Source organism: Pipistrellus kuhlii, unplaced genomic scaffold (assembly GCF_014108245.1).
Source record: "Pipistrellus kuhlii isolate mPipKuh1 unplaced genomic scaffold, mPipKuh1.p scaffold_m20_p_12, whole genome shotgun sequence".
NCBI lineage: Eukaryota > Metazoa > Chordata > Mammalia > Chiroptera > Vespertilionidae > Pipistrellus > Pipistrellus kuhlii.
The window spans coordinates 1,634,483-1,656,364 of record NW_023425427.1 but is presented as its reverse complement, the minus strand read 5'-3'; the positions used below and the strand labels follow the sequence as shown (position 1 = coordinate 1,656,364).

At 46.3% G+C, this 21,882-nt stretch overlaps 2 protein-coding genes across 8 annotated transcripts in view; one reads left to right on the top strand and one right to left on the bottom strand.

Moving 5' to 3' along the window:
• Nucleotides 1-21,882, top strand: part of ASTN2 (astrotactin 2) — a 700,161-nt gene that overhangs the window by 511,378 nt on the left and 166,901 nt on the right. The gene's annotated exons all lie outside the window — the stretch shown is intronic.
• Nucleotides 2,094-13,837, bottom strand: TRIM32 (tripartite motif containing 32). Of its 5 annotated transcripts, XM_036432817.2 has the most exons (3): nt 13,147-13,530; nt 8,674-8,689; nt 2,094-5,128 (listed from the first exon to the last, which is right to left on the bottom strand). In XM_036432817.2, the coding sequence occupies exon 3, from the start codon at nt 5,049-5,051 to the stop codon at nt 3,087-3,089; it is 1,965 nt and encodes a 654-aa protein (XP_036288710.1). In that variant the 5' UTR covers nt 5,052-5,128; nt 8,674-8,689; nt 13,147-13,530; the 3' UTR covers nt 2,094-3,086. The 5 variants fall into 5 exon arrangements, with proteins under 5 accessions (XP_036288710.1, XP_036288709.1, XP_036288711.1 ...); XM_036432816.2 differs by lacking the exons at nt 8,674-8,689; nt 13,147-13,530 and adding an exon at nt 13,757-13,837; XM_036432818.2 differs by lacking the exons at nt 8,674-8,689; nt 13,147-13,530 and adding an exon at nt 13,692-13,714.

The window sequence follows — 21,882 nt, the reverse complement described above, 5'->3', positions numbered from 1 at the left end:
GGGGTGCACGGGTGAGGGTTGCTGAAGCCTGTCCTTCTGTCCACAGACCTGCTCAACCGGAGCGGCTGCTCTCTGATCTAGTCTGCATATAGACCTGCATGTAAGACTTTATTTGAATAAGGGTACTGCTGTTTAAAAAACAAATTACAGTAATTGAGCAAATTAGTTTCTTGGGGGTTATATTCTGCAATTTACTCAACATGGTAGATAACTAAAGCTAAGCACGGCCTAAAATACTCAGATCAAAGAAAGAAGCACACGCAGACCACACTTATTTCCATCCTGAGCCTCAGAACTCTGCTGTACTCGCAAGCAGTTCGGAGATGGGCAGATCTGAATGCAAATGCTAGCAGGGGTAGCATTTCCTTCCAAAGGCACCAGCAGTTCCACAACCCCAGGTCTAGTTTACTTACTGCAAGCCAGCCCGGGACAGTCACTTCCCTGCTGAAAACCACATTCTGCCGGCCTCTGACACGCCGGCCTCTGGCATTGTTACTGCCTCAGCAAGTCCCTCGCTGACAGCCAAGACGGACCTCCTGCTGTCAGCTGCAGTACAGGGAAAGCAGCTCTAATAACTAGCGGCCTCATTTGTGATGCACTTTTAATTGGATCGATTTCTTCTCAAGTATGCGATCTTTGCAAACCGGATGCAATTTCATAATCAGAATATGGGGCTTTTCTCCAGGTGAAAAGCGCAAGACAAATTAGTTCAACATCACTTTATCTCCTTTCCTACTGTCTGGCAGCGATTTCCACAGAAGCAAAATAAAAAAGAATCAAAGCAACAACACCCTTCACCACCAAAAAAACAATTTTGAGAAGCTCAGCTAAGCACATTGTTTCCATGAACGCGAGGTAACCGCTCTGTGACTTGCCATCAGCCCTGCACCCACAGCAAGATGTGCAGCTTAACACCAAAGCTCCGGGACTGTTGTCACAAATCCCCTCACCCACTTCTAGTCTGAAAAGCATAAGGCTTCTTCCTTTCTGAATTGTAACTGTAAGGTTAAAGCAGATAGTGGGAGGCTCAGTTTAGAACACAGTGTGGGTGACTCAAGACAGGGAGTAGGGAACCTTTTTTCTGTCAAGGTCCATGGATATTTATAACATAACTAGAGGCCTGGTGCAGGATATTCATGTACTGCAGGAAGCCCTCAGCCTGGCCTGTGTCCTCTTGGAGGGATGTCCACCTGCCAGCTTAGGCCCGCTCCCCCAAGGGGTCCTTAGCACTGCTGCGGGGGCAGGAGAGGCTCTTGCCACCACTGCTGCACTCGCCAGTCATGAGCCTGGCTTCTGGCTGAGTGGCACTCCCCCTGTGGGAGTGCACTGACCACCAGGGGACAGCTCCTACATTGAACATCTGCCCCCTGGTGGTCAGTGTGTGTCATAGCAACTGGTCGTTCTGCCATTTGGTCAATTTGTATGTTAGCCTTTTATTATATAGGATAGCATTCCTGGGCCATAGAAAATTGTCAACTTAAAAATTAGCCTACTATATTTGGTTAAACATTTAATTAATTCCTAATGCCTTGGCAGGGCCAGACCAAATGATTTATTGGGTCTTACACTGCCCATTGGCCGAGCATTCCCCACCCCAGCTCTAGACCTTGGAGGCTGCTTCTATACACACACACACACACACACACATATATATATATATGTATATATATGATTAGGAATAAGATTGAATTACCTTTACATATGGGTGATTTGGGCTGAATTTTGACCAGGTAGATCCTATGTCTCTCAAAGAATGCAGTGCCAGACATGGAAACCAAACAGCATGGAAACAAAACAACTTACCCATTTCCTCGCCTCACAAATCCCATATTAAATTAAAAGACAACACCAACCGACTAGCATGACTCAGTGGTTGAGCATCGACCTATGAACCAAGAGGTCACAATTCAATTCCTGCTCAGGGAACATGCTCGTGTTTCAGGCTTGATACCCGGTGGGGGACATCCAGGAGACAGCCAATCGATTATTATCATCATTGATGTTTCTATCTCTCTCGCCCTCTCCATCTTTGAAATCAATAAAAATACGTTAAGGTGGAAAAAAAAAAAAAAGGTGAAAACCAGTGACAAAGGAACAGTTATCAATTATTTAATGCTTGATAGAGGAATGGAAAGAACCCCCAAAAACAAGTATTATGACCTCACTTGAAGGAAATACAGAATAAGGACCCAACAATTTTATTTCACTAATGAAATGAGATGCATCCCCCTCCCCACGTGGTTTGGAGCTGGCCTGTGTTGTACAGTCCAAGTTCACAGACAGCTCTCAGCACAGTTCAGTGGACAGAGGTAGGATGAAAAATGATGAGCTCCAGAGACCATCCATCAGCATAATGTTTATTACCATCTTCCTGTGCTTTGGCATAATTCCAATCCATAGGCTCCTTTAAAAGGCAAGCCACATCCAGGCTCAAGTCTTCAACATCAACCAAGTAGGGTCAATCCATCTCTGTCTCATCCGCAAGTAGACACCAATCAGCGATGGCACGAAGCACCCAGAGCAGAGGTGCCGATTCCCAGAGGGACGGTGTATCTCCCTTGCTGGCACTGAATGATGAGCTCTCACGCTGGTCAAGGTGGGCAGACTTAAGATGCCACGCCACAGGATACGAGGTCCAGAATGTCACTGAAAGATGGGGCTGATCCCACTGGAGCATCCACACTGAGGGCAGTGGAGCTGAAGAGGAAGTGTCACAGAGGAAACACTACAACAGGAGGGAAATCACGGCCCCGGGTCTTCAAAGCCAGGAGACAGGAAAATGGACAAGGGCAGACTTCAAACACAGGGCAAAAGGCTCTACTGAAGCCTAGCAAGTACCTAAGTTCTCATCTAACTTCAGCTAAGTCCAGCATGGGTCTTCTGTGAAGTAATGCATCTGATAAAGCTCTAAGTGTAGGGGGGAGGGAGGAAATAATGCAATTACACACTAAAGCAGCAGCTTAAAATTCTAGGGCTAGCTAGCTGGAACGGGGACACAGGGCAGGTCTACTCTGCAGTACCACCAATAACCAAGGACTAAGGAAAGGGGAGGCTGGCCGGGGTACAGAGGAAATTTCTACCTCTCCCTAAGGGGTGGAATACCTTCTCAGGTGATAGCTGTAAATCTTGATGCAATGATCCCAACAGTCCAAGACCAGCAGCTGCCCCTTAGGAGTGAGGGCGATGCCCACTGGACAGGTGAGCCCCTCTCGAATGAGGACACTGTAGCCCCCGCCCTTGGGAAAGTGGAGAATTTCTTTGCGGCTGCTGTCGGCCACGATGAGGTCCCCGCGGGCATCCACGCACATGCCAGCGATGCAGCGGAAGTCCTCGTTCTCCGAGAAGAAGTGGCTGATCTGGCGGCCCAGCTGCCCGTCAGCGCCCACGGAGCCGATGGAGAAGCCGCCCTCCAGGTGGTGCTCGTTCTGCCGGTTCTCCAAATTGAGGCCCAGGCCCTGGGTGAAGTAGACGGTGCCCTCCGCGTCACAGGTGACAAATTTGGGGCGCACGGCACTGCAGAGGCAGCTGTACTTGACCACCCCCGCTTCCCGCTCCACAGTGAAGCACCAGAGCTTCCCGCCTTCCACGTCAGTCACCACGAACTGGCCGGACGGGAGGGCGGTGATGCCCCAGGGCTTGCTCAGCTGGCTCCTGTGACACGCCACGCAGTGGCCGTCCAGGGTGTACACCTTGAAGGAGTTGTCATAGCTGTCAGTCACGCCAATCAGCCCGTGGCAGTTCATGGCCACGGAGAGGGGAGTGAGGTTGGGCAGATCAGCCCCCAGGAAGCTCAGCACGAAGCTGTCGATGCCGCTGGGGCTGCGGCGGATCTCCTTCAGGAAGCCTTTGCGGGTGAAGACCTGGATTCGGTAGTTGCCGCGGTCAGCGACCAGCACCTCGCCTTGACTGGTCGCGTAGAGGCTGACGGGAAGGTTGAACATGCCCGGGGTGCTGCCCTTGGCACCCATCTTCTTGAGGAAGAGGCACTGCTGGATGCCGGCTCCTGCCTCGGAACCCCTCTGCTTGGCAGGCGAGGCCCTGGGGCTGGCCACCGCCTCCTCGGGGCTCATGTCCATCTCTCGAAATGTAACGGACGTGGAGGCTGCGGAGGCCGCCGCCTCCATGGCCCAGGAGTCCTCCATGTTGACTGTCCGGGGCTTCTTGACAGCCTGCCCGATTTGGAGGGGGCCCACGTGGCCGACCTTGAGGAGCTCCACGTCCTGCAGGGTGAGCTCGCGGGGCAGGCTGGCGGTGAGCTCTGGCTCCTCCTCGTCCGCCGTCTCCTCCAGCAGCACCACGTCGGCCTGCTTGATCTTGGCCAGGAAGTAGTCGCAGCGGGACACGGCCTGCACCTCGGCGATGTTGAGCAGGTAGCTCTGCTCCTCCAGCGCCTGGCTGTTGCATTTCTCGGCCTCGGCCAGCGAGCCTGTGAAGAACTTGCGGGAGCGGGCCAGCTCCTCCTGCACCCTGCGCTCCTCGTGCCCGTACTCCTGCAGGACGGCCTTGTACCTGACCTGCAGGTCCTTGGACACGCCCTCTAAGGCCGCCTTCCGCCGCTGCAGCTCCCCGACCAGCTCCCGCAGGTGGGCCAGCTTCTCGCCAAACTCCCGGCGCCGCTCCTCCGCGGCCTCTTTCACAGGGAGCGTGCAGTGGCCCGGGGGCTGGTGGTCAGCCTCCCGGCAGGGCTCACACAACACCACGCCGCAGGTCCGGCAGAACTGCCGGGGCAGCCGCCGCCCACAGCCCCGGCACAGCAGCAGCCCCACGGCCTCGCTGAGCCCGGCTGTGTCGATGATCTTCAGCACGGTCAGGTTGTCTGTGAGCTGCGTGAGGCTGGTGATGCGGGTGATCTTGCTGCAGAAGGGGCAGCGGACACCGTTGATACTGCTGGCCAGCAGCTTCTCCAGGCACTGGCGGCAGATGGTGTGGCCGCAGTGCAGGAGCTTGGGCCGCAGCTGCTCCTCCGTGAAGGACTCCATGCAGATGGGGCATTCCAGCACTTCCCGGAGGGCGTCCAGGTTCAGGTGAGAAGCTGCCGCTGCAGTGGCCATCGTGCTTCCTTTGAAGGGTCCTGTCAGCACAGCGCAGAACTGAACGGCTTACCAGTCATGCTCCACAAGACCAAACTCTGATAAGGAGAAAACGAAGCCGTTATTCCACTGCCTAGGTACAGTCACGCACTCAAGGAACGTTTCAAGAATAGCTACCATCACCCACCCATCCTTCATTTACTCCACAAGTGGTTACTGGTCTGCCTGTCGGGTGAAGGAGGTACAGAGGACATGAGTCCGACGGCATCGCACAGTGGCTCACGCTCAGGTTCTGGAGTCTCTGATGCTCGGTGGTGTGACCTGCAGGAAGGAAGCTACACTCCCCAAAGCTCAGTTTCCCCACCACCCATCTGCGAAATGGAAATAACAGCGATGCCTACTCTACATGGGGTTGTAAAGAGTTAAATATCGATACCGTGATGAATAGGACCCACTTAGGGGAGCACCTGACAAGTAGTATACTGATAAATGTGGGTGGCCATTTTTTACATTCTGGCTACAACTCATCATTTATACGAGGAGAAGAAGCATAGAAAAGTTACATCCAGAAAAGGATTACACAGTGGAGGAGTTAACAGATTCTGCCCAGAGGAGGTGGCGAAGGCTTCCCAGAAGCAGAGATGCTCTGGACATATGTCACAAAATCAACAAACAAGGCAACGAGGGATAACAGCATTAAGCAAAGAAAACGTGAGCAAAAGCATGGAGGCTTTCTTTATCATGTTACATAGAGCTCACTGTCACGTTTGGGGGCCTAGGAACCAACCACTCAGAGAAATAGAAAATTATTATTAGCAAAACATCAGATCAGAAAAATACATGCATTTTCCATTCATCTACCTTCATAACTACTCACCTTCCCACCCATCTAAGACTAGGTGTCAAGTACTACCCACTAAGTTTTCAGGGTATAAGTTCCGTCCTTCAGATGCTCAAACTTAGGAAAGGAGACAAGCTATGTAGTAGTAATCAAGGCAGAAAGGAGTATAATGAGATGTAAACTACGTTTGATGGAGCCTAATAGAGATTCACTCGTATGTGAAGGGAAAGGGGATCTTTCTGAGGGGAGATGGCCTTGGATAGGGACCTGGAAGGACACAGATGTGTGGGGATGGGGGAAAGGAGTTCCAGGCAAAGGGCACAGCCTTAGGAAAGGTTAGAAAGCAGGGGGAAGGATAGAACCTTAGTGGATTATAGGAGAACAGAGAACACTATCTTCTCTGGTCTGTTTCTTCCTCTGCCCTGCCTTCAGTGTAAGCATTAAATGAGATATGTGTGTTGTACAAAACCCTAAGACTTGACTTGGCACCAAAGCGGTCTTAAACTTGTTTTCTTTCCTCTCATTCTCGGGTTAAAATTGTGGGAGGATGCAGGGGGTTTATACTCACTGGCTTGGGAACTGGGGAACAACTAGAAGAAGTCTCCTCAGCCAGAACGAGCCACGTGACCTTTGTGTGGATGGGCATAGTGAAGCAATGTGTGTTCTGGAGCAGGGAACTGATATGAGCAAAGTTCAAACGGAGTGGGGGAAAGAGCAAAGGGACTGGTTTGGAAGCTATGCAGAGTGACGGCCGAAGTGTTAGGCAGCCTGAAGCAGCGAGCCGGTGGTGAAAATGGAAAGACACATTTGAGTAATATTCCAGAAATATAATCACTAAGATTTATAAACTGAGTGGATCGGGGAGGGGAAGTGGTGGAACCATGAGAGCCAAAGAGTCAAGCCCAGAAGATTTTAAACATGGCAGTGCTTTATCCAGACCATTTATTTCAGGCTTGGAACATCCCCTGCTTCACGCAGAACATGCCATGAATACTCCCAGCCTCCTCCACCCACAGATGCTCACCAAGTAGAACCACAGAATCTCGGGGCTCTGCAGCCTTATGTCGCTGTCAGTTTATACCCCTAATCAGAATGAATGGATTTAGCAAGGTGAGGCGCACAGATACAGTCATCTCCTCGGAAATGCAGATCCAACAGCTGCACCTGCACCGTCTCGTGATGTGCAGCTGCTCAACCATCGAGAAGGAGATGGAGGGGGCAGGCAAGTTAGCTTGGTTTTGAGGACAATGAGGCAAGCTGAGGAAAGCTTTGCAAGTGTCAGTTCTTTTCCCAGGCATACAGAACAGCAATCAATGAAGAGATACACATTACAGACTTTCCCACATTCGACTTTGGGCTGCAATCTGACAGATGGCAGAGGCATGCACAATTTTCCTAACATCACTCTCACCTCCCTGAAACCCATTTCTCTTTTATACATATAGTACCTACTATGTGTAGATTCCATGCAGCCTTATAGCATATAATTTTCTCCACAAGAAAGGAGGAACAATCAGTACCTTATCAGAGTTAGCCGCTATCGTGTGATTGATAAGCTCACAGCAGCCCTGTAACCTGTTACAACTCATATCCATGCCTCAACCAAATAACACTTTACCACCTGTCATGAACCTTTAAGGTCTCCTGTAGATATCTGTAACCATGAACTCCGAGTTCTGAAATGCCGTGGGTCTGAGGGTAATAGCAGAGAAACACTGATAGAAACCTGAACTCAGAAGCCACACAAACTCTCTCGGTTCTAACCCAATAAAATAGCTCCCGTCCTCCCATCACCGGGGACAACAGACTGAGGGCGACAGTTGGTGTTTGGGCCCAGAGCACGTTACCTTACAAAGCACAGGGACATCTGTGCTTCCCAGAGCTGGCACTGCAGATCAGCTAATTGAACAAGCCTGCCAACTTGTAAAAATACCAACACATTTCTTCCCCTACATTTCTGGAATACCATACCACTTTCTTTGATTAAAAAGCTTGCCTGCCTGCCTCCCCATCTAAGCTGTCCCCTTTAAAAGATGAACTTACTATGTGCACATCCGTACACAGAGTTAGCTCAGCTGTATGCACCTTCACTGGGCTCTGTGAGGCAGAAGACAGTGATTCTTTTCCCAAAGGGAGCATGAGTTCCCATCACTAAAGCAGCAGGCACAGAGACAGCCTCAGACCTGGGGAAAGCCTGAGCCATGTCTCCATTCCTATGACTTGGGAGTGCAGGTTCCCAGTCTTAACAGAGCTTCTTGATGGACAGATACAGGTCCTCTCCTCCAGAAGGGTAGATCCGGTCAGTCCCTTGCCTACTGAGAAGGATTCCTATTCAAACTCCATTATTACTTAGTTTCCCTGGGAAGACTAGATGGGTGAAAGGAATTGTCTTACCCTCCCAGTCTTTAAGTTAGCTGCCCACTATTGCCAGCTATAAAATCTAAAGCCAATCAGAATGAACCACCAGCATGTTATTTATAACCCTGGCTGCCTCATGAAATTTTGGACATGTGTCCTGTTCACTTTCTACCATTAGCTTCTGACCCCTTACCTCAGTGTACCCCACTCTTTTGATCTCACGACTAATACTGCACATCCCATAGGATGCCAGCCCAGCCTCCAGCTCCAGATAAAAATCTATCCCTTTAGCAGGAAAATTTTAGTCACTCCCTAGCCTGATCCAGTCCCTTCTGGCATCCCAGTCCATGACAGAGATAACCAGAGTAGCAGAAATAAAACAAAACAGAAAAACAGACAGACCTGGGATCAAATGAGCAGTCATTGAACCCCATGTTATTCAACCCCACTAACATGTGCTCTTATTTAAAAAAAAAAAAAAGCTACTGACAACTAGAGATAATGCATATGAAGTGCTTAGCCTGGAAATGGGTGGGCATGCCATGAAAGATTGATACTGAAATTATGACAAACAGCAGTCAGGAACAGGATTAACAATGATAAAGTAGTTCTAGCGTTAACAGACTATCCCGTTTACAGACTGTATTTCGAAAGGGTAAAGAATTTTCCCTTTTATGCACATAAAGATGAAGAAAAGGACTGGTCAGCTTCGGAGGAATCTGATTGAGGACACAAAACCATGCTAGAAACCTCTGGCCAGCTCATTCTTGCAGGGACTAAATATGGACTACTACAATTAGTAGTGATCTCACAGAGTAATAGAGATGAGTAAACTGAGACGGGGGAGAGAAATCAAGACCTCATTCGGTCACGTGGCGGAACTGGGGACAGTGGGCTCAGGAATCGGGCTTTCAATGCCTGAATCCCAGCTCTGTCACTTACGCTGGAGACCTGGGCAATGTTTCCCACCCCTCTAGTTCTCAGCTTACCTAAGGACTTCAAAATAGTGATTTCAGCACCAGGTTATTGTAAAGACGAAATGAGATGGTGTGGATAAAGGGCTTAGTGCAATACCACGTAAGGCATACAATTAACCGTGCAACAGATAACAGTTAATAGTAGCGGTGGCAGAGGCAGCAGCGGCCACCACCCAGCCAATCAGGAGAAATGACCAGACACTTTCAATAGGCAGACCATACCCAAGATATCAGACCCATATACTTCAGAAGTAAACATTCTGAGCCTTCCTTGGAGACTGGTTTACCTGATCTCAGAATCGAAGGCTAAGAGATGACCTAAGGTTTCAATCTCTATCCAATGCTTCAATTCCCACCATGGAGTAGTTTTCTAGCTGCCTTTATCTACTAGACTTCTATCAGTCCCTGTGACCATAACAGGAGAACTTAAATAAATCTTTACTGAGTACCTACTATGAGTCAAGCCCCCTGAAAATACTGGAGATATAATTTTGAGCAAAACCAGCTCTTCATCTAAAAAACAGAAAATGCGAGAAGTACCACATTTCTCTCCACCAGACACAGAGGTCTGTCACTGCCCTAGTTTGACTGGTTTCTTGCAAGGCTTATCACATTTCCTTTCGTGAGGGCTTTCTACACTGTGTCTATTCTTCCTGCATTTGAGCGGAATGCTAAGCCAGGGCATGGCCAACCCCAGGCCGCCATTGGTCACTCTCTGGGAGTGGCCAGCAGGACTGATGTTAAGGAAGTCAGTGAGGTCCCCACCTGACACCCTGTCCCGTGTGGGAGAAGATTCTGAAACTCCCTGACATTTAAGACACATAAGACACCTTGCAAACAGCTAGGATAAACTCAAGTAGAGGCTTAGAGGGAAACCTCAAAGCTGCACCAGCCTGCACTTAAAAGCCAAAAGGAAATACTTGTGGGAAAAGAAGCTTTGGCTATAAAATATGTCAGGACAGGTTAAATCAAAGGACGGGTTAAACCAATGGTAGTTTGCTGGAAGAATGCTTGCCTTTTCTCTGTCCTTCCTCTAAAATGGAAGGACCTAGAAAGGTACCCTTACATCTTCCACAAACATCTGGGGAACGCCAATATGACTCAAAGAATATAGGAAGGGGGGCAGGGGGGTGGAGATCAATGGTCTTTTCTCAAGGGACCCGACTCAACCTGACCCACACAACTTTCTCTCAGTTCCTTTCTCTGCATATTAATTTACACATTTGTTTACTCAGGAAGTTTTGGTTCAAGGTTCAGGAAGCAGATCCTGGGAAAGGTACAAGAGGGGACAGAAGTCTGGGGAGCCGAGTGGGGGCTACTTAGGGTTACTGAGATTTGGTGGCAAAGCATCTCAGTCCCCTCCTAGCATTCCCTTCCTGTCTTATTTATAATCTCTCATAATACTATCGTTTCTGAATGCCAGGCACCTTCTATACATAATCTCTTATTCCCATAATAACTATTTGTAGCATGTGCTAGTCCTCTTTATAAATAAGGAAACCAAGGCTGAGAGAAAGGCAATCTGTACAAGGTCTCAAAGATAATAAATAGTAGAAGTGAAGTTCAAATCCAAGTATGCCCACTTCTACAATAGCCATAAAACCACATTGACTGAAAGATGTCACAGCTCCCGAGCTGGCTGTGGTCTGGCTGAGAGGCTGATAAATGCAGCTGGGAATGATTTTTAAATCTGATTGTTCAACCACACGCACTCTGGGGTGGGAGTGTCACAGAGGCAGTGGGTCAGTGCGTATGGACAGTGATTCACTTCAAGGGCCTTATCAGCATCTGACTACCAACCACTCTCTAGAAGTTAAGTGTGTGTGTTGATTCTCTAGTGTTTGAAAGGCCTTCTAGTAAAACATGTATAATGTAATTTAGGAGTCAGAAAGGGCTTGCATCCGTTTTGGCTTTCGCTACTGTAAAATGGGGAAGTAACACCTAGATTATTGGCCGAATCAGTGACCAGATTAACAGAGTTAATGCACAAAATAAGCATGTGATAAATGGTAGCTATTCTTTTTTTAAAAAAAATAGATTGTGGATGATAAGGGCAAGCACTTGTCCAAGATCACTTAGTAAATTAGCAGCTGAAGTGGGACTTTGGACTTCAAGCCTCTGGTTCCCATGCTGATTCCACTTCCTTTACATATTGTCCTTAAGAGTGTGTGTGTGTCTGTGTATGTGTGTGTGTGTCTGTGTCTGACTATTCAAGCTAAGTCCCTTGGCTTCCGATCCAGTCCTACTATGCTTCTAAACTGGCTTCAGCAATGCTACAGCTAGTCCTGGGGCTGTGAGAACAAATACTGTTATTCTGTCCCAGGGGAGAGAAGCCCAAAAGATATCACTGGGAACAAGTTATGACTGTCCCCAGCCTCAGCCCCTGCGATGAGGTGGTTTTTTTTTTCTTCAAGCCAGTGATCTCCATACCTCACCTTCTAGTCTCTCACACCTCATCCTGTCTGCTAATCTAAAGCCCCTTCCCTATCTACCCACTGGTCCCAATCTAAGAGCAAAGGTCAAAGCTACTCCCTACCTAATTAGACAGATTTACCACCTTAGCGTTCAACTGGATCTTCAGGCATTCTCCCTGGACTGTCTGTCCATTAGAGGGAATCAGCAGGGATAAGACTATAAGCAAGGACAAAGCAAGGCACCTGGGAATATGCAGGTTTACCAAGATCTGAGTATTAGCCCAGCCCTGCCATTCCTAGCCATGTAACCTAAACAAGTCACTTCCTATGCTTTAGTTTCCTTACGGGTAAAACCGGGTCTAGTAGAGCCTACTGAGAAGGACCATTATGAAAACTCAGTCAGGATCAAGATCACCAAATCAGGATGTGACAGAGCCAGGATCTGATTCCAGGGTACCCCGCTATAGAGTAGGGTTCCTTAACTTTGGCACTATGGACATGGGGACAGATAATTCTTTATTGTGGGGGCTGTCCAGTGCACGAAAGGATGTTAAACCCCATCCGGTGTCTGATCACTAGAGGCCAGCGATGCCCCACACACCAACTGTGACAACCAAAAATGTCCTCAGACGTTCCCAAGCATCCCCTGGGGGACAACATGGCCCTGGTTAGGAAGCACTGCTGCAGGACCAAATGCTCAGTACATGTTCCCTTGTCTCTCTCCCAGCCCAAACACTTCACTCCCAGAGCCACTGCCTCTGTGAGCTGCCATGGACCTTAGGCAGGATTAATTCCACCTAACTTCTGTAGCTGATGGGGGAACATAAGGCCTGAGATCACGACGCTCCTCTCACTTTTCTGGAGGCCTCACATCCAGCCTGGAGGACCCTGGGTAGTTTCCCACTTCATGCCCCCTTGGTCCACTCTCTTCTCCCCCCAGGCCTACCACTTTCGGGCCTGGGTCCCCTGGCAAGTTAGTGGCCGTACCATGGCTGCCCCGTGCAAAGGGAGTTTTGATTAATGAGCGAGGGAGATTCGGCCATCTCACAGAGACAGCCAGGCTCCTGCAGGACTTGGGACTTTGCTGAACCCTGAAACGCTGTTAAACTTCATACACTCATGGTTTCGTGCATCACTTCTTGGTCCTCCAGTCACCAGAACACTCTCTGCTTCCCACGCAGACTTCAGGAAAATTCCTTCAGCAGCCAACAACTCACAAATCTAGTCAGAGCGCTTTAATTCTATAGTTATGACATCGCTACCCCACCATTCAATCCAGCCCAAACCCAGCGTCCCACCCCCTCATAGTACAGAATTCAAGTCTTTAGAGCTCCATATTGCAACCCTCACCAATTATTCACCCGCATGCCCAAATCTGAAACATTTGATTTAATCTGTTCTCATCTCTGCAGCCTTCCTCCCTGCACCCCAGTTTAACACCCCAGCCCCACACCTCAGATTGCTGCCCTCCCTCAATCTGATCCCCCAATTCCATCAAGCACTGTGCACCCTCAAACCCTCTTTACTCATCAAACCTTCACCTCCTTGCAAACAAGACACTGCTTCCCACTGATTCCCCCAAGAACCCGCCTCCTCAATTTTCCCAATGCCACCCAGAAAATGCTTCTTCTTTATCAATTAGGAGAGCTCCTCGCGCTGCTCCCTCTGATCTCAGATCTTGCAGCCCCAGAATCTTAGCGGCCCCAGATTCCCTCAAACCTCCTTAGATTCTGCACCCCCGAATGTCATCAGATCTCCAAAATTCTGCACCCTTCTCCCTCCACGGCCTACAGATCCCCTCCCTCTCCCAGATGCTGCACCCTGACCCATCTCGGGGGATCCCCACAGGTTACCGCATACCTCCCAGCATGCTGCAGCGGGTCTTCCAGCCCCTAGCTCACCACCCAGAGCTGCAGGTCCTCCGACTCCTCAGTCCCAGGGAATCCCACCCTGCGCCAGCCCTACCCCCACCCCCACCCCCACCTCGCTCCCGCCCCTCCGATCTGGTCCCCCTACCCTGCCATTCAAGCGTGGGACGGCCACTGAGCAGCCTCCACACCCCGCGGCTCACCAGCAGCCCGTGACTCCCCCAGGGGCCCTGGTCCCAGTTCCCTGACCCTCCTTCCCGCCCCCTACCTGACCGCCCGTGGCTCCGACGCGGCAACTGCCTCCAGCCCACCCGCCCACTGCCCTCTGCGCACGCGCCGCAGCGAATCCCTTAACCGGCTCCAATTCGCAGAGCCACCTGCCTGTCACTGGACCCCGCTTCCTGAGGCATGCTGGGGCTTGTAGTCCGCCACGCCGGAGTGCTCCGAGCCCAGTGAGCCAGAGAGAGGCCAGCTAACTGTGGACCTTGACAATAACATAGTTGAGCTTTCCTTGTAAGAGATAAGGAAACTGAGCCGTAAGGGGTTTGCCTACATTTGCTCAGAGATTTGGGAGCTAACCCCGACTCCAATCTGTGTCTTAACCCCTTTGCTAAACTGTGGCCTCCATGAGTGGTCCTCAGCAAAGCCAGGGCACCTCAAGGTCTGGAAGGCTCCTCTGAAACTCAGCTTTTCCTTCTGAGAATTGGGCTGAGGGAAGAATACAACATCCACCCTGGCGCAAGTACAGAACCTGGACTCACTTGGAAAGATAGTGCTTCTCTGGGCCCCTGTTCTCCATGGACACTTAGAAGCCTAGAGACAAGTTTATCTGATAAACACATTGCTCTTTGGAAGGCCTCTTTTGCCTACTCAGGAGGCACCTTTGTGTCAACATAAGAAACATTGAAATCTGTGGAGAGTTCTTTTGTGAGTTAATTTGAGCCAGACTGCTGACAGTTGCCAAGAAGCAAAATCTCAATGGACTGAGATAATGCTCCAGAGAATGGCAGTTTTGCACCTTATTTTATACATTACAATAAAAAGAGGAGATACAAGCGGGTTACATGGAATCCATTGGTGATAGATTAGGGAGGTGTGGAAAGCAAAACAAGGAAACCTCTGGGACTGGATGAAAAGTAAGATGATAAGACACTAGTATCTTTTACTGATATGGGTACCCATATGAGGCAGGTTTTGATCAGAATTAGCACAGAATTAGTTAACAGTCAACAATTTACATGATAACAACAATGAGATTTATGGTCTCCTCTTGGGTGGGTGCATTGGTTGTGCCCTGAGGGCTCTGGAGAAAGGGGTTATGGTAGATGCAAAAGACAATAGAAAGGCTTAGTTGAGATAAAGATTGACCCTTGTCAGGGAAGATTCTAGCCTTGGACATGACTACCTGCCATACACTGCTTTTAGTTTAAAAGTTTTAATTTCAGACTATCCTTTGTTACTCTCAGTCTCTCAGTCTGCAAGGCTGCCACACAGGCCTTCCCTGAGGTTGCCAGGTTAGCACTTGGCCCCTTTTCATCCACACTTGGCAGAGGAGCTACACTCTGTAGCACCTGTCCCTGCAGATTGAAGCTACCCAGGAACCCAAACCCAAGTCCAACTCGGGGGTAGCAGGGAAAGTAGAGTCTTCCCAGGTACGAGGTGGTCTGTCCTACTGGCTAGGGAGAATCCCTGACTCCTTAGTTTGAGGCCAGTTCTGCAGGTGACCTTTTAGTTTAGCTTAGGAGCATAGGAGCAGGAAAGGATTTACGGTAGAATGTGCTAGGACTTGAAATTCCGTGTAGGTGTGTGATGCTGCACAATGTTTTTGCCTTGAGTGCTCAGTATCAAGTGCAGCTAAACACTTCATCCTCATAAAGACCTCTGAGATAAGCACCTGATGCCCAGATAATTAAATGACAAAGCCACATGTTCATAAACATAAAGCCCAGACTGGAACCCAGTTCTACCTGAGAATACATTCTCTTAACCTTGTTTAATCTCTCTGCCCATTTCTTTATTTCCAAATGGAAATGATCTTTATCTCTAAATGCAAACAGGGACTAAGATTATTAATATGGAGTGGTTACATTTAATTAATTGTAAACACGTGTATTATAATTAGCTGTTATACTCTCCGGACTGTGGGTCCCAGGAGTGCCAGTTCCCAGCATTTCCGATATTGAAGGCAATGGGAGGCTGGATTGGCATACTTCGTGGCATCCTTTGAGTGGGCCTGGGGGCTCTGTACATCTGGGTTGGCATAGAGCTCTGGGCCTCTCTGAGACTTCAAGGTTATGCTTACAATCCAGGGCCAGCCAGGGTTTGTTCAGACAGGCCAGGCATAAGTGGGCTGAAGACCCTGCGGCAGGTTTTGATCAGAATTAGCACTGACAGTGGGTGCCAACAGAACCTTGTGGGGCCAGGAGAGTGGGGGTGCTTTCTTCTCCCACTTTCCTGGGCTCCAGGGAGCCCCCAGGTGCTCACTGCATGCTCAGCAAGTACCAGGACTTGTAATTTGGTGATTTGTCATAAAGCACAACCTGGGTTGGACTTGAATTCCCCACTTCCTTGCCATCCTCGCTAGTGGGCTGTGAACTCCCTGAAGGGCAGTGAGCATTGATTGTCAGATCTTATTAGCACAGTGCCCAGCACAGGAGAGCTGCTGAATAAGTGAGTCAGATGCAGAGATGTGACCTCAGGCAAATTGCATTCCCTGTCTGACCTAGAGTTATTCTAGCTACAAAATAGCTCCATGGGGCCGGGTGGGTGAGAACCAACCATTTTTGTACACACTAGCAATATACCAGGTACTTCATGGATATTATCACACATCAGAATTGCGCCCCTAACAAATTAAATTAAGTAGATAGCAGTAGCTCCATCTTTCAAGAGACAGCTGAGGTTCGGCAAGACTAACTCGCTCACTCACAGTTGCCTCCTAGGAAGTGGTAGGGCTGGGGTACAAACCCAGGCCAGTTGGGCCTAGGACATATTCTGAACCACCACCTTGACTACCCACATTTTTTGATACCAGCTCTCTTTTTACTGGGTACGCTTTGTTGGTAAGACTCAAAAGAGAGAGGAGATGGCAATGCTTGGGAAGTCAAGAAATACGGGTCAATCATAGCTGTCATAAACATAGAGCATGATGCTGCCAAGGAGAAGACACGCACATGAGCTGTTCTGAGCCCTATCACCAGAGAAGCGGCCTCACCCCCACCGCCTGGGGTTTCTGCTATGTTGGAGCTCAACGAGGCCAGTTTGACCAGAATGGCAAGGAGCTGCTGTAGACAGGGGCCTGGGTACTTTCACTAGCCCCCATCAGGAGAGGGAGATAGGAAAGTTACTGTCAGGTATTTTCTTCCGCCTTGAGACCTTCCTAGATCCTCTTCTCAGTCAGGTAGGGAGTTTGCTGAACACTAGTTACCAGTCCAATGTCTCAATTCAGGACTGGTATTTTTCTACTGATGTTCCCCCAATCGCAGAGTGCAGCCAATGGGGCTTCTGCGAGTCTGGGGATGTATTTCAAGCAAGGTTTTAAACAAGGATAACAGCAACAACAACAAAAAAGCATTTAAAAATATGTGTTTAACTATCTTGTTTTTAATGTTTAAATTAGCTACCAATTTAATTAATTATCACACCACTATATCTCAGAGTAAAATAAACACACTAGGAAAATGCACTCATTCTAATCCTGTGGCTGTGCATGCCCTGGTACTATCTTAGCATTCCTCCTATACAGAAACATTTTTTAAATACTCTCTGCGAAGCCTTTTGAATACAGCATCCCTCAGAGATATTGTGCTGATCCCTGCAATAAAGGGAATATGATACCAAAGCAAGGCTTAGGGATTTTTTTTGGTTTCCCAATTAGTCTATTAAGTGTACAATACCATTATGTATCAAAAAATCTATAGACCTTAATTTAAAAGTACTTAACTGCTAAAAATGCTAACCTTCATCTGAATCATTATTACAGTAGTGACATCAAAGATCACTGATCTCAGGTCATCCTAACAAATGTAATAATTTAAAACTTTGAAATACTGCAAGAATTACCAAAATGCGACACCAATATGCAGTAAGCAAATACTTTTGGGAACATGGCACCAATAGGCTTGCTTCAAACATGTTGGTGCCACAATAGTGCAAAAATGTGCAAACAAAAAAGGGTTGTGCCAAAACTTTAATTTGCAAAAGAGCCCAGTATCTGCAAAGTATAATAAAGCAAAATACAATAAAACCTCTAGGTTTTTTTATTATTATTATAAATGTTGTTTTAATATATTTTATTGATTTTTTACAGAGAGGAAAGGGAAGGGATAGATAAAGACATCAATGAGTGAGAAACATTGATCAGCTGCCTCCTGCACACCCCCAACTGGGGATGTAACCTTCAGTGGAGGCCTGGGCAGGTCAGGGTGTGCAGAAAGCTGTGGTTTCCTCCATCACCGGGGGCAACCCTAGCCTCCTGCTCATTCTGTGGCTGCAGCCATCTTGGTTGGGTCAATTTGCATACTCTTGATTGGCTAGTGGGCATGGCTTGTGGGTGTAGCAGAGTGATGGTTAATTTGCATATTGCTTTTTTATTGGATAGGTTACATATATAAATAACTTGAAGTCCACCATTACGCAGTAGAAAAAGTGAAGACTTGGATCAGCTTGGAACAGATCAGATCAGGATTGGAACCCTGGTTTCATCCACCTCCAAGATTTTTTTGGAGAATATGTTAGAAGATAATTTGAAATAATGCTTGGTGACTTGTTATAAGGCAAGTTACTTAACCTAAGCCAGTGGTCGTCAAACTCATTAGTCAACAAAGCCAAATATTAACAGTACAATGATTGAAATTTCTTTTGAGAGCCAAATTTTTAAAAACATAAACTTTTTCTAACACCACTTTTTCCAAATAGACTCACCCAGGCTGTGGCATTTTATGGAAGAGCCACACTCAAGGGGCCAAAGAGCTGCATGTCACTCACAAGCTGCAGTTTGCCAACCACAGACCTAGTCCAACTGACTTAGCCACTGCAAACTTTACTTTCTGCCTCTGCAAAAGAAGTATAATAAAAGCTATCTACCACATATAAATTTTGCAAATGTTAGATGACTTAATAGGTCTTAAGCTTTTAGAGTACGGCCTGATAAAGAATAAGTGGTCTATCTATGTTAGCTACTATTATGTAATTATTATTATTATTATTATTATCATCATCATTATTACTGTTCTTGACAAAATATCATCACCCTCTTCCCTTATTAACAATTGAATTCTGAGGAGGAAGAGGAATTTCTTGCTTATATATTATAGGGGAGAAAATTAAAACTCTAATTCATCCTAACCAAATTTGTCTGAGTCTAGAACTTCATAATTCATAGAATGGTTATGAAATAATATTAAATTATATCAGTCTATATTATTACTTACTTATCACTGTATTAACAAATTACCTCTAAACTTTGCAGTTTTGAACAGCATACATTCCTTATCTCACAGTTTCTGTGAGTCAGAAATCAGCTTAGCTAGATCCTCCTCTTCACAGGCTCTCAAAAGACAGTGGTCAAGTTATTGGCCAGGGCTGGGGTCTCATTCTAAGTTTCGACTGGGGAAGATTGGCTTCCAAGATCACTTATGTAGCTATTGGCAGGATTCAGTTCTTTACGAGTTGTCGGATTGAGTGCCTCAGTTTCCTGATGGCTTTGGTGGACACTGTCCTCAAATTGCCATCTGAGTCTCTCCAGTGTGTTTCATTCAAGTCAGCAAGAGAGTTTGTCAAGTTGACAAGTCTATCTTTGAAAATATAACCATCACAACAAGATTGCATAAATGCCCTTGTTTTTGGTTTGTTGTTTTCATTTTGTTTTGTTTTTTATTTCCTTGAGCTGATATGGAAGCAGTTGATTCAAAGTTTTGAAACTTTATTTTAATATCACATACCTTTGTGTGCATTGGCCAGACCTAGTTTGTAATAATTTGAAATAATGTAGATGGTCAAAGATTAACAGTCATCGAATACTGGCAGAGTTGGTTACTTGATATTGTAAATAGTAGTAGCAGTGAAGGCTTTCCCAGGGAATATTCACTGGGTAGAGTCATGAACTTCAACTCACCTCAAAGCTAAATGAGGACTATTGGGAGATATCCCATGGGCCTAATTTCTGCTAAGCCCCACCTCTCAACCCCAGTGCAGGCTTCCTGTCCTCCTGACTCTAAGGTTTCAGCCAGCTTTCTCTTGATGGCTACCATTACTCTCTCCATCAATTGGTGTCTGTAAGGCAGCCCAGAAAGTGATAGTCTTTTTGCTCTACTCCAACCCTCACCCCACTTCTACCACACATTCTCATGTCCCTGCTATTCATTATTCTAATTTATTTTTCTAAAAATAGGAAAATGTTAGTGTTATTTTAAAATATTTAAATATACTGCAAGGGAAAATGTGTTTAGAAGAAAGAATCAAAACAGTACATAATGTAGTTGTGGAAGATTCCTCTTCTTCCTACTCTCCGGCAGTAACTGTCTGAAGTGATTCTATGTAATTCTCCTGGCAACCCTCTTCGCTCGGTGTTTTATTGGGGAAAGTACACATACACGGAGAGAAAATGGTAGTGAGTCCCTGTGAGCTCATCACCTTGCAATACTTGTCAATATTTTGCCAATTTTCCTTCAACTATCTCTCACTTCCAATTTGCTTTTTGCCGCTGGAGCCTTTTAAAGCAAATCCCAAATATAATATCATCATTCCTCCTGTAAATACCTCAGTATTGCCTCTAACAGATAATCATTTTTTTAACATCATCATCACATCTAGCACTTCATATTCAAATTTTCTTTATTACTTCAAAATATCTTTCTGTAGTAGGTGTGTTTAAATAAGAATCAAATGTCTACATGTTTTACTAGGTCTTCCTTAATCAGTAATAATTATACCATAAAATTTTGCCATTATTTGTTGAAGACATTGGCTTCTAAAATTCTTCTTTTAGAATTAATTTTATTATTTTTTTTATTTTTATTTTTTTTTGCTTTGCAGATTAGCTTATTGCTTTTTCTTATTTTTTGTTTGTGGTTTTTGTGTGTGTGTGTGTGTGTGTGTGTGTGTGTGTGTGTGTGTGTTTAAGATGTCCCTCTCTCCTAGGGATTCATCAATTTGGTTTTTTGTTTGTTTATTTGTTTGTGGGCCCCTTTTATAAAATGATGCAGGTATTGACACCTTCTGTTCTCCTCTACCTTCTCAGAATAATGTTTTTAAATGCATAAATTGAGATACATGAAGACCATGTAAGAAAGAAATTACCCAAGACAGAGCTATCAAAATATTTTTAAAAAACAAACAAACAAATTTGTAATGGAACAATATATAGCCTTCTTTATTAATGACAATATCTAATGGATATTCTAATAGCTATCAACATAAATGATTCAAATATTTGTGACAACCTGTAATATGATAGAAATATATGTGAATCTGATTGTGTCCAAGTCATAGGAAGTGCTACACTAGTATAGTTCATTACTCCATAATTTAAAGAAATGTCCTATCCAGTGTGGCTCAATTGTTTGGAACATCATCATGTACACCAGAAAGTGGCTGGTTTGATTCCCAGTCAATGCACATACCAAGTTTGCAGGTTCAATCCCCAGTTGAGGCATCTATAGGAGGCAGCTGATCAGTGTTTCTTGTTCATAGCAGTGTTCTCTCTCTCTCTCTCTCTCTCTCTCTCTCTCTCTCTCTCTCTCTCCCATTAACAATAAATAAAAATATTAAATTATACTTAGAATATACTAAAAATAAGTTTATGTTTTCCTCTATGCAAGATCACAGACCCTTGAATTCTACACCTGGGCCCAAGGAGTGCCTGCTAAAGTAGGCAGACCATGCCATATACTTCCTATGGCAACTTATCAAAAACATTTACTGTTTGGCTTACTACTTTTAGTAATATTAAGATTAAACAACAGGTCAGCTGCTGTAAGTCTGATCCATTTATTAGGAATATTCCCATCAGCCTTTCTCTTACTGGTTTTAGGATTCATTGGTGATAGCTGTTTAGATCTCTTGTGTTAGATTACAAAATAGCAATTTTTTAAGTCTGTCATTCTTCCTGCCTTTATAACCTGCAATATTTCTGTGAAAAACAATATCATTATTCTGAAACCCAGTTTCCTCAGTTGTAAAGGAGGGTTATAAAAACAAACATTCCGAGTCCAAATTACGGTTATGAGCATTCAATGAGAAAGTCTTGGGCTTTGCAAAGAAGAATAGAAGCTCAGGAAATGAGGATTTCCTTTCTACTTGCTCCCCTTTTTTATGGACTTTTCCCCACCCTTTCTTAAAAATAAAACTAGGTTAACTAGGTTGTTCTGATAATGCTAGAGGCCCGTTGGATGA